The sequence below is a fragment of the Pteropus medius genome, unplaced genomic scaffold, assembly GCF_902729225.1.
Source record: "Pteropus medius unplaced genomic scaffold, Ma_sr-lr_union100, whole genome shotgun sequence".
Classification (NCBI taxonomy): domain Eukaryota; kingdom Metazoa; phylum Chordata; class Mammalia; order Chiroptera; family Pteropodidae; genus Pteropus; species Pteropus medius.
In genome coordinates this window covers 11448337-11461503 of record NW_024344253.1, presented here as the reverse complement: position 1 = coordinate 11461503, position 13167 = coordinate 11448337, and the positions used below count along the sequence as shown (strand labels likewise).

General features: G+C 39.8%; 1 protein-coding gene across 4 annotated transcripts in view; it reads left to right on the top strand.

Moving 5' to 3' along the window:
- Positions 1-13167, top strand: part of ARFGEF3 (ARFGEF family member 3) — an 80245-nt gene that overhangs the window by 22177 nt on the left and 44901 nt on the right. For all 4 annotated transcript variants that reach the window (XM_039869778.1, XM_039869777.1, XM_039869776.1 and 1 more), the window contains exons 7-8: positions 9144-9310; positions 10375-10540. In XM_039869778.1, the coding sequence (XP_039725712.1) occupies positions 9144-9310; positions 10375-10540 (333 nt within the window). The remainder of the gene's footprint in view (positions 1-9143; positions 9311-10374; positions 10541-13167) is intronic.

The window sequence follows — 13167 nt, the reverse complement described above, 5'->3', positions numbered from 1 at the left end:
TGCTTTGTAGTGTAAATTGATGTCAGGCAGAGTGATACCTCCGGCCTTGTTCTTATTCCTCAGGACTGCTTTGGCTTTTCAGGGTCTTGTGCTTCCATACAAACATGATGATTTTTTGTTCTATTCCTTTAAAGAATGCCTTTGGGGTTTTGATGGGGATTGCATTAAATCTGTATGATGCATTAGGTAATAAGGTCATTTTAACTATGTTGGTTCTTCCAATCCATGAACACGGAATATCTTTCCATTTCTTTATGTCTTCTTCAATTTTTTTTTAATAATGTCTTATAGTTTTCAATGTATAGGTCCTTCATATACTTCCTTAGGTTTATTTGTAGGCATTTTATTCTTTTTGTTACAATTTCAAAAGGAATTTTTTTTCATTTCTTTTTCTGCAAATTCATTGTTAGAATATAGGAATGCTGTGGATTTTGTACATTGATTTTGTATTCTGAAATTTTATTTGTTTGTTATTTCTATTGTTTTTAGTGGAGTCTTTAGAGTTTTCTGTATAGAGAATCATGTCATCTGCAGAAAGTGACAGGTTGACTTCCTCATTCCCTATTTAGAGACCTTTTATTTCTCTTGCTTGATTGCTGTAGCTAGGACTTTCAATACTATATTGAATAACAGAGATGATAGTGGACAGCTTTGTCTTGTTGCTGATCTTAAAGGGAAGGTTTTTAGTTTTTCACCATTAAGTGTAACGTCAGCTGAGGGTTTGTCCTATATGACCTTTACTATGTTGAGGTACTTTCCTTCTATACCCATTTTATTAAGTGTTTTAATCATAAATGGATGCTGTATCTTGTCAAAGGCTTTTTCTGCGTCTGTTGACATGATCGTATAGTTTTTATCCTTTATTTTGTTTATGTGGTTTATCACATTAATCGATTTGCATATGTTAAACCATCCCTGTGCCCCTGAGATGAAGCCCACTAGATTATGATGTATAATCTTTTTAATGTGTTGTCATATTCGATTTACTAGTGTTTTATTGAAAATTTTTGCATCCGTGTTTATGAGAGATTTTGGTCTATAGTTTTCTGTTTTTGTGTTATCGTTACCAGGTTTTGGTATCAGGGTAGATAACTTTATGTTTCTAAACATCTCCTGTTAATTACAGATAAATGAGTTGTCACAGCGTAAAGACTGACTTCCAAGGGCCCTGCCTTATTTCCTATGAGAATTAAGAAATATAATCCTAGCAAAGTCTTTTATAAAATTTGAAGCTAAAGTAAATCTTCACATTTATGTTTTTGTGCCTTTCAAATCAATACTACAGTACATGCAAAAACAAAACAGGGCTTGAGTGAATGTTTTATGTGGCCAGACTGTGGCTCCACGAATGTTGCAAATTTTGAAGATATGTAAAATGTTTCATCAGACCCAATATATCATGACATTACTTTTTATATGCAGCAATAAGCACATTGAAGAGAGACTTCCAAATCTTTTGATTGTTTCCAAATATAGTTTTTATTGATTGTCTCTAACTATGTTAGTCATTTGTCTTTTAATTGTATGGACCTCCATAATGCTTTTACCGATTAACAGTTGGTCTCTTTCTGAGTTACAGACCCATCACTCTGTGGTCATGCTACCAATAAGCTAATTCTCCTCAGTTCCCACTGTGGTTTAGAGGAGCACACTGACCATCACCGTGGGTCAGCCAAAGCCACTGGGTGCTCGCCTGGGTCCACCTCTGGACTGAAGCTGTGTTCTCCCTCCCCTTGCCACCTTAAGATGAAAGATTAATAAAAAAAGATGAAGGAAATGGCAGGTTTCCTTTGTTCACCCAAGAGAAAGTTAGGGGAATAAAAACAGGAAAAAGGGAGATGACAGAGTCTCCCTGAGTCATAACCCAGATATTTTACTCATTACTTATTTGATGTCAGAAGCTTCAAACTGTTTTGTCAAAAACTCCCATGGAGCATTTGTCCCTGACTTGTTTGTTACCAGGGTCTGCTCTCTTGGATGAGATCAGACTTGCTCTGCATTACCTAGGGACCCCTGTCCTCAGACAGCTAACACAGTTGAAATGAGCCTCACTTAATTCCACTTAATGACAAAGGAGCCTTTCCTTTGAAAGCAAGTAAAGTTTCTTATGGTAGGTGAGTTTAGACAAACACGGGTTTTATAGAGATGGTAGTGGATGTGAGATACGACAGCTGCCGAAGCCACCCTGGTCCTGCAGAGACAAGTGACATCTGTGTAAGGTGGCTCCTCAAGGACTGAAAACAAGAGCCAGCCTCACGCAGCAGTTGGTAGAGGGGCATAGGCTCTTGGCTTTGAGATCGCAGTTCCTTAAAATTAGTAGTGTTCACTTATGGTCTTGAGACTTACTCTGACCAAATGTAAGGCTTACTACAAGCAGTTTGATATTTATAAGGTACCAAATTTCATGAATGATAGTACAGCAAGTATGAATTTCAGCTGTGCAAGAAATATCTTTTTCTTTAAATTAGAACAAATCTGACTCCAGACCCCCTACCCTGCCTAGGTGGCTGGACATTTAAACTCTGCTAGTCCTCAGGTCCCCATCCTAGGCTGGAGCTCACATAGGATCTGGGCAAGGAGGCTTCTCACCTCTCACGTTGCCAGCAAGCTCCCATTGTCCCACTTTCCGGCCCTTCGGGGAGTCCCATGATTTTGCTACCTCCCCGCCAGGGTAGAGCCTGGAATGCTCTGGCAAGGCCAGGAGCCCCTGTGTGACATTGTACATTCTCCTCTGGGGTCCTGCCAACCCTCCAGGTACTGCCAGGCAGCAGAAGGCTGCAGACCTCCAGCCTCTGCCCAGCCAAGGGTCTCCCTTCTCGGCCTTGATGCTTACTCCCACCTCTCATCACCTTCTGGGAGTGGACCTCAGTCCCTGGAGGGAGCTCTGGCTTTGTGAATATAAAACCGGAGAGGTGAGTATGCTCTTGCCAGCTTCCATTTTTGGCCTTGTGATTTAAACACCCCAAAGGGTGTTTAAATTTACCTCAGTATCTTTGAGGAAACAAAAAGGGTAAAATACAGGAAGAAACCCTCAGATAAACAAATATGTAATTCTGCCTCTATCAGTTAGGATTAGGTTTGTTTGCATGTAGTAGAAAACTCACATGATTACTTAAGAAAGGGATTCATTTTCTCTCCCCTAAGTTAAGTCTGAGGTAGGCTGTCCAGCACTCCATGACGATCAGGCATCCAGGCCCCTCCTGTCTTTCTGCTCTACCCCTTGTTAAAATGCAACTTTCATCCTCAGGTTTCCTAATTTACCCAGGTGGCTGCTGCTAGTGGAGCTGCAGCCTTCACACCCACGGCCCAAGAGAGAAGGAAGGGGGAAAAGAAAAGGTGGCAAAGGGTCCACCTTAGAGCTAAATAATACTACTTTAAAAAGCTCTCTAGAAGCTTTGCATAATCTTGACTTCATTGGACCCTCCTGGTCGCAAGAAAGACAAGGTATATTGCAACCCCAAGTAAAATCAAGATTCTGTTTCTAAGAAGAAGAGGTGGTTTTGATTAGTAACTGGCAGTTTCTAATACAGCACCATATTTTGTTTTAAAAACTGAGTGTGGATTCAGAGTTATCCTCATAATAATATCGTTAGTCACTTCCATTCTCAAATGTCTCAAAGATAGAATTAAAGCTATTTTGCCAGTAATTTTACATTTGTGTGTGTGTGTGTGAGAGAGAGAGAGAAACTAACAACGTATATAACAACTCCCAGAGAAACAATTATACCAAAAAAAATTTAATAAAATAATGTTTCAAGAAAAAAAACAAAACAAAACATGAGTTCATATAGTGTTGTCAGGAGCTCCAGCTCCAAATTTGTAATTATCTGACATCAGATTCCAGCTCTCCCGCTTAACAGCTCTGTGACCATGAGCAAGTCCTTATGCTGTCTATGCATCAGATTCCCTATCTGTAATGTCAGGATGGTGGGAATACTTACCTTATGTATTCTGAAGATTAAATGCTGTAGTACCTGTGGGAAGATCCAGTCAGAGAGTGGATCATCTGGTGTCTTTCTCTGAGTCATTTTCCAGCATTTATATGTGTCTGCAGTAACAATAGCTAACACTAACATAGCACTTTCTGTATGCCCTGCACTGTTTAAGAGTGTTCATTCATTTAATGCTTGTAATAACTTCACAGGGTAGGTAGTATTATTATCTCCCTTTTACAGATGAGAAAAATGAGGCACAGGGAGGCCAAGTAGTAAGTCACCCAAGGTGCACTGCACAGCTGCGAACTGGTGATGCCAGGATGGAACCTGAAGAGCCTGGCTCCAGAAACCATGGTCTTAAATCATCACACTGCACCATATCAGGGTGGAGGGGTGGGTGAATGGATAGGTAAAGTAGAGATGTTCAAAAACTCAGAAAACCCTAGAGTTGACATGCCTTGGTGAAAAACCAATCATGGACTAAAGAACTATATAGCCTAGCAAATGTGTGATACTTTTCCAAGTCCTGACAGATAGATGGATGGATACCCATGGAAATCTATACTTAGGGAACAGAAACTCAAGCAGAGATTTGCATGTCAAAATGTCTATGATAGCATTACTTCATAGTAAAATATTAGAAGTAACCTAAATGCCCAAAAGTAAATGAAAATTAAATGAGTTATAGTACATTGATTTATGACATTATGTAGTCATTTAAAATGATGTTTTCAAATAATATGTAATGGTATAGATAATGGTCATAATATAATTTTTTAAATTTAAAATTAACATCAAAATGTTAATACTTATCTCAGAATGGTATGATTATAGATTATTTTCATTTCATTGTACCTTTTTCCAAATTACTAAAAAAAAAAATATTCTTATCATTTCTATCATCAGACAATTAGAATCAGACTTAAAGAAATCTGTTATTAAGAGAATCGCATAATCTGATTACAAAGGTTTAGAAAGCTGATAATGCCCAGTATGCTGAGTGCAGAGAAGAGTATTCTCATGCACAGCTGGTAGGAGGAAAGATTGGTATAAAATTATTCGGAAGATATTTTGGCCATATCTATCAAACTTAATGCATTTCCTTTTTAAAAAATAATTAATTTTTACTATGATGACATTGGTTAATGAAATCCAGTAAGTTTCAAGTGGACAGCCCAACAGCAAGGCATGTATGTGTTGCATTGTGTGTTCACCGCCCATAGTTAGATCTCTTTCTGTCACCACATATTTAACTCCTTTTCCCCTCTGGCTTAATATATTTTTTTTATTCTGCTCTTCGGAAGTTATCCCACAGATACACTTGCAGAAGTGCTAGAAGTTATTTCATCCTTTCAGCTTTTTTCATAATTGAAAATACATTAAATAAATCACAATACAACTGTGTGGTGGTATATACACAGTTATTTAAAAATATCAATAGATGTCAAAAATATATTTAGAAAACACCAAGTCACAGAACCATGTATGTAGTATGATCTCATTTGAGACAATATTTCCACTCGATATGTACAAGGAAGTGATTTTGCTGAGAGGTATCATTGGAGCTTGGGAGAAGCAGGGACTATTGTTCCTATTTTTTATATTCCTGGTGTTGTTAAATGTTTTACATCAAGTATTTAATGCTTATTTAAAAAGAAACATCAAATTATCTTAGACATATAAGATACTTTCCGAGGCCATTTATGCTAATCTTGTCTCCAGTCGTTCACTGGTGACCAGTCAAGTAAGTGGCCCACCCTCCTGTTACTGACAGTGGAGAACATCTTAATTATAGATGAAAAGAATGAACTTTAGTTACAGAACACTGGAAAAAACAAATAGCCAGAATATGTTAAAGGCTGTAGTTCCTATAGTTCGTTACCCCATATTTGATAACACTTCAATGAGACCAGTCAGAGAATGAACGGAAAATACAGTATCTATTAGTGAGGGACTTGATAAAGTCCCTTTTTACGGCATTAAAAGCAAGTACAATATGGCATTGTGCAAAAAGCTGGGACTTTGAGCCCAGAAGACTTTTGTCAATTTTTAGCTATGTAACTTTCAGCAAATTACTTACTATCTCCAAGGCACTTTCCTTACTGGTAAAATATAAAGGACATTTGATATATATATTTCATACATTAAATAAAATAATGTATGAAAAGAAATTGGTTCTAGAACACAGTGTATAAAAAGTTATGTTATTTCGATTATTATTAATATCACCAATGAACTATAATTGGTATAGCAATAAAATGTCTTAAGTTGATAGATTATATCTTCTTTTGTTTTATTCTTAAATTTGCCAGATTTTGATAATGTAAAAAATTAATCCACATAGACATAGAGGCTAGTACCAACAGATTGCTCCTGACAAGTCCAACTTATTATTTCAGAACTCAGCATATCCACTGGCAGTGCTTTCTGGGGCTTTGTCACCTCTCTGCTACCGATTTGGGTCTCCTGTATCAGCAGACACATTAGCTGCCGTTTTCACATTTAGTACCTGAGCATGTGTTCAGTTTTCCAAAACATATTTCATGGAAAACAGTAGTTGGTTTCAGAATTTTAAAAGAAATCATTACCGATGTCTAAGATCGAAGCCGCTTGTGATTCTTTTCATAGATGCAAATATTCCTTTCATCTGTGATCCAGGGTAGTTGCATACCCAACAATGTCAAATGCTGCTTTCTGTTTACTGTGGAAGGGGACCGACCATGTGCCCTTTATCTACTCCAAGGGACTAGAATCAGTCCCCCAGGGCCATGAGAGTGTGGAATGTTCCTATAAACCCTCAGGGACAAGACACGCTGCTCATGTCCTGACCAAAGATGTCATTTTTAAATCCTGTTCTCAGCCTGACCTTCCTTTTATAAATGCACCTTGGACCAGGATTACAAAGTGATCTCAGTAAAAAAATCCCTTAAGGCCGCTGCAGAGTTCTTAAGGAACTTTATAAGGCAAGGCAGAGGTAATGCCTATCTTTTGACTGCCTAAGGTGGTTTTATTAGAATAATATATATACTTACTTTCACCAAAACATGTGTATTCTGTTCTCAAATAGAGCAAAGGTCTTGAAGTTTTTTCAACTTCAAAAGCTTCTTCTGGCCCGTATTATCTCTTACTCGCATATTTATTAAGAAACTCACAGGGATGTAAGTGAATATTCAGGTTATAAATTTGGATTTACCACTTAGTTGACTGATAATTCTTGAAAATTTTCACGTTTCATGTAAGAGGCACATTTTTTATTAAAAGATACTTTTAGATGTCTGATGAGTATGTAGACATGTGTCATTTGCATGCATGTGTCTAGGTTGGGTTGTTTCACCCACATCCCTAAATCCAGCCCTAGAGTGTCTGCAGGAACAGATGTGGCACTGGGGCTGACAGTACCAGTTGAGGAGAAGCTGACTTGGGTAATTTTTGTCACTCTAAGCTTTCTGTGAAAGTTTGAGCAAGGCACCAACCGTCTCTGGTTGAATGAGTCCATATTTAGAGCATGAGATATAGTTGTTGTTGTTTTTTTTCTTTTAGTTCGTTTGTATAAAGCATGAAGAACCCATTAAAATGAAAACACTATTTAGTATAAAATGATGTTTAGAAAAAACGTCAGGGGAAAACCAATAGCTATATTTTTTTGAAACTCTTGTTTCTCTATTTATTTTTTAACAGCTTTATTGAGATACAATTCACATACCATACAATGCAGTCATTTAAAGTACACAATTCAAAGGTTTTTGATAATTTTGGTAATTGTTTTTAATCGTGGTAAGATATATATAACTTAAAATTTGCCTTTTAACCTTTTTTAAGTGCACAGTTCGATGGCACTAATTACATGCACAGTGTTGCACAACCACTCTCTACAAAATTTTTTCATCATCCCCAGATGAAACTTCCTTCTCCCAGTCCCTGGTAACCTCTAATCTACTTTCTGTCTCCATGAATTTGACTATTCTAGATACTTCATATAAATGGGTCATAAATATTTGTTATTTTGTTTCTGGTTTCTTTCACTTAGCATAATGTTTGCAAGGTTCATCCATGTTGTAGCGTGTGTTAGCCCTCCATTGTACGTATATACCACATTTTGTTTATCCATTCATCTGTCGATGGACACTGGTTCTCGCTACCTTTTGGCTGTCGTGAATAATGCCACAATAAACATACAAGTATCTGCTCAAATCCCTGCTTTCAGTTTCTTGAGATATATACCTAATTGCTAGATCATATGGTAATTCTATATTTAGCTTTTTGAGAATTATTATTACGCTTAATTTTGAGTAACGATACTAATCATCCTACATACATTATTGCATCTAGTTCTCATAGCGAACTTGTTCATTCATACTTAGTCATTTATTTAGCAAACATTTTTTTAAGAGTCTGCTATATGCCAGGCACTGTTCTAGGCACTGAGGATTCCCTAGTGAACAAATCTAATAAAGTCTCACCTTCTCACATATCTTACATAATATTAGATAATAGTAGTGATAGAAGACTATAAACATATGTTACTATAATGCTGGGTAGAATAAATGCCTGTCATTGAGGCAATGAAAAAAAAAATTCTAAGTGAGGAAGAAGAAGAATGCAAGAATGGCAGTAGCTGGGAGATGCTGTTTGAGATGGACTTGAAAGGGAAGGTCTCTGAAAAGCTGCCATTTGAGCCGAGACCTGAAAGAATCAGAGAGAAAGTCCTCCAGAGGCCTGAGGAGTGGCAACAGTTAATGCTGTGGCCCCGAGGCAGGCCCAGGCTTGGTGAGATCAAGGAACACAGGGCAGTGTGGCTGCAGAGTGGAAGGAGAGAGGAGCGGGGAGTTGGGGTTTTATTTTATTGTGATGGGAAGTCATTGGAGAGTTTGAGCAGGAAATAGACACAGTTGATTATTCTGCCTATTTTTAGGTAAAGAAGCCGAGACTTAGAGGGTTTAAGTAATTTTACTAGAGTAGCTGGGGAGTAACATATCAAGGTTTGCCCAGGTAAGTAGCTTCACACTGGAATGCATGCTCTTCCCCACCAGGCTGGGGTGTGTATCTGACCCTAAAGGTATTCCTTGCTGGCTGTTGTTGCTTTACAGAAATATCCTAAATGATGCATGTTCCTTGGTTCTGTCGCCAGGACTGGTTTCTGGCTGTCCATAATCCGTCTTGCCAGTGCACTGTTTGCAGCCCCTGAGGGCCCTTGGTTCTCTCCCTTAGGCATGATGCACTCTCCCGGATTCGATGGGAACAGCAGCCTCAGCCTGCAGATGCTGATGAACGCAGACAGCCTGTACACAGCCGCCCACTGCGCTCTCCTCCTCAACCTGAAGCTCTCCCATGGCGACTACTACCGGAAGCGGCCCACCCTGGCACCCGGCATGATGGTGAGTGTGCACTCTCCGCTCGGACCCTCTGAGGACCAGCAGTGGCCTCTGGGCTGGAAAGCTGAGTATCAGTGCCCTGAGAGGGATGGCACAGGGCGTTCTGTTCCACACTGCTCTGGAATGGGCCGTGCCTGTGGGGCTGTGGAAGGAGAGGTGTGAGAGATTTGCACATCGCCGTGAGATGCTGTCACCCACCTTGCTCCGGAGAGTACAGAACCCTGAGTGCCTAGAAATGGCCTCCTGCCAATGGCCCAGTAACTTCACCCGGTGGCGTTATTAAACACACACATGTGTGAGATACAATCAAAAACACATGATCAGCACGTTAAGTGACATCAGAAGATGTGCACCAAACGGTCCCCTTTGCTGGAAATGAAGGCATCTTTTATAAAAACGCTTTGTTGCTTTCCAAAATATACCCAGACCTATTCGTGGCCCAGAGCTATAAGCTTATTCATTGTCTAAAACAAAGCACCTCCTGTAAGGTGCGGGATGTAAATGGTGGTGCTTATCCTGTGGCCAGCTCCCCTGCCTGACCAAGCGGCCCCATGGGGTTTCATAATATCAGTTTGTGAACCTAATCCGTGGGGCAGCGTGAGGGGATTCAGCAGTCGCTTGTTTGCTTGATAAAATATAAATTCCTGAGGGTCAGCGGTGGCTTCATGATGATAAGTCATGTATCTCTGGAAACACACGTCCTTTCAGGGAGTGCATTCCAGCCCTGCTGCTGCCGGGCAGTGAGAAGAAGGCGTTCTGCTCAGTATTTCTGTGCAGTTTCTAATCTTCCCACACATCAGAGATTAAAAATGTAAAATGCGGTATTTCTTATCTTTCAATGGGGTCCTTAAAAAGATACCCTCAGTGAAAGGAACCTCATGAATTTTGGGATTTCTCCATCTCAGTTTCCCCTTCCAGGCCACCCTCTGCCCCCAAGCAGCAAGGTTTTGTTTTTCCTGTAAGCATTGACTCAGTGGGGGTGTGAAGCGAAGAAGCAGCCCCGAGGTGGAGCAGCCAGTTTGTCAGGGATCAGATCTGGTCACCTTCTCGTGTGATCCCCTCTGTAGAAGGAGTTCATGAAGCAGGTCCAGACCAGCGGGGTGCTGATGGTCTTCTCCCAGGCCTGGATTGAGGAACTCTACCATCAGGTGCTCGACAGAAACATGCTGGGAGAAGCTGGCTACTGGGGCAGCCCGGAGGACAACAGCCTCCCCCTCATCACCATGCTGACTGGTCAGTGGCTCCTTACCCGGCTCTGTGCCACTTGGTGGGGTAGGGGGATCTCACTTCAAATCCCTTTCAGAGAACCAATGGTGTTTGAAGCAGACCTTGAAATGGCACCCACAAAGCTTCCCTGGCAGCCGGTGACAGTTTCAGAAAAATGTCATGAATTCGCCTCACAAGAGATTTCCGTCCCTTTTCTATGTGGGACTCTGTGGAGCTCACAGGGCCCCATTCGATTAGGAATTACTTAGCACCTATGTCTGTTGGTCGAAAACTATAGGCCTCTTCTGGGATTCAAAGTACTTTCTGGGCACAAATCCCAGAATTATTCCTGGAAACTATCATGAACTAATAGATACTGTTATCTATATCATGCTATATTGTTCCGTGCTCCTGGGAATTTGCCAGTAATGTAAAATGAATTATTTTAAACTTGGCTCCATTCCTATTCTTGTCTATGTCAGAGGTCTTTCCTTCCCTTTCCAGCTATACCAGATTTAAAAATAATGCCAGATAGTTGCCCAGCATCTTTGTTTTCAGTATCTAGAGTTTTAAAAATCCTACTTAACTATTAGAAATTTCACACGAGAGCATAGAGAGCATTATGGGGTGTGGGCATGAAGCAATTTTTTTTGTCAAAAGCAACCTTTCATGGCTTTGCATGTCTTAATCATGATGTCAGGTAAAGATCAGGAAGTACACAAAAGTTTGGTCTGGACCTCAGTCGCCCTAATAAATTAGCTCTCCAGGCTCATCCTGTATTTGATCTGAGTTCTCAGACTGGTTCCTGATCTGGGTGATCCTCTCACGGCTCTAGCTGATAGGATATGTTAGAACATGGTCCTGCATCAGATCAGATGCCTTCCCTGCCCTCTCTGGAGTACCCTCACACAGCTCAGCATGGCTCTGCACCGGACAGGGCACACCAATAGGAGCAGGACTGGACTGGGGCAGGATGGTCCAGCTAGGAGGCAGGATCTCTTGTCCAAAAGGTATGTTTGTTGCTGGTGGTTGATACTGGAGGCTCTTAGAAAGGTGGCAGAGTGGGCTGCTGGCAGGTGCAATGTAACAGTGAGGCATTTGGGGTAAGGCATGACTTAGGAGTCAGACATACAGTGAGATCTCTCTACTGTATGTCTTGATTCTGGAATTAGGATGGAATTTGAAGGAAGCAAGGCTGGGTCCTAAGCCGTGGGGATCAAGATCACTGGACAAGTGATCAGTATGTATTTTATTAATCATGATAACACATCCATTCAAAAAATAAGAATTCATCATTGTGTGAGATATTTGTTCAGTCTGTTTATAAGCAATGCTTGGTTCTCATCTGTCTTCATACACTCCCTTTGGTAGGGACTGAAACTGCTGCCCAGCTTAGAAGTGCCTTGGAATTTGGGTGAGGATCCTAAGCATGCCAGGTTTAATTTTCAAATATCATAGTTTCTGCCAAAATTAATCTCTTAGCCAAACCTTAATAAAAGGAGTCATTCAGCAGATGTTGAAATGAACAAATAAGCTATTCATAGTAGCCATATTCATCAGTCACCACTATTAATCAGCCATCTCTTTTATAGGAGAACAGTACATTCAATTGCTAAGTCCCTAGGAAAGTTATATAACTTCAGATTAACAATAGGAAAACAGGCTTTTCATAGGAATTTGATAGAATTAGGCTCTATGATTCTTTGTAATGAATTCCAGGTATGAAGTGACAAGAAGTGAATTTGAGCAATAATTAACCTAGAGTTTAGAAACTTTCATCTGATCTTCTCTTTATGTGCAAGGAAAATCTATAGCAGCAGTCTGATCAACACTGTATGAATTGTGGCCATCCCTGATTTCGTGTCGAAGTGTTCTATAGAATGGTGGTATCTTAGTGCCTGCATAAACTACATTACTTAAATTCACCAACCCTTTATCTAGCACATTGGCAACCTTATAACTTTGATAAACGGCAACTTCTGGTGAATACCATTAGACCATTTGACCATAAGTCAAATTAATGTCAGTGAAACTGGTCCATTCCTACTTTAATAGCCATATAGATTTCTCCCTGCTCTCCCCCACCCCAATTTTATTGAAATATAATTGATGAATGACATTGTATTAGTCCAAGGGGTACAACATAATAATTTGACATATGTATATATTGAAAAATGATTACCACAATAAATTTAGTTAATATCAATTGCCTCACATAGTTACAAATTAATTTTCTTGTGATGAGAACTTTTAAGATCAACCCTGTTAGCAACTCTCCGGACTTCTTGGAGTTACTGTAAGAATCAAAAATATAATGAAATAACTTTCAAAAACCATGCCAAGTAATCTCATCCTATCAGGGTGAAATTCTAAAGTCTAAAATCAAGGAATAAACATATGCCACCCTCCTTTCTCATTCTCTCTCAGTGTTGCATTCAGCTATGTTAGTTGCATTCAGGTACATATGCTTCAACTCTATGGTCACTTCTCCAGTGGTTACTTCTTTTATACCGAGGATTTGGGGGCCCAGAAAATGGAGTATATGACTCAAGGCCACAAGGCTACTTAGTTCAGAGCCAAGGCTAAAGCCTAGTATTCTATACCCCAAGCTAGTCTCTTCTTGCCAGCATGTTAGGAATGGTTCATTGAGCTAA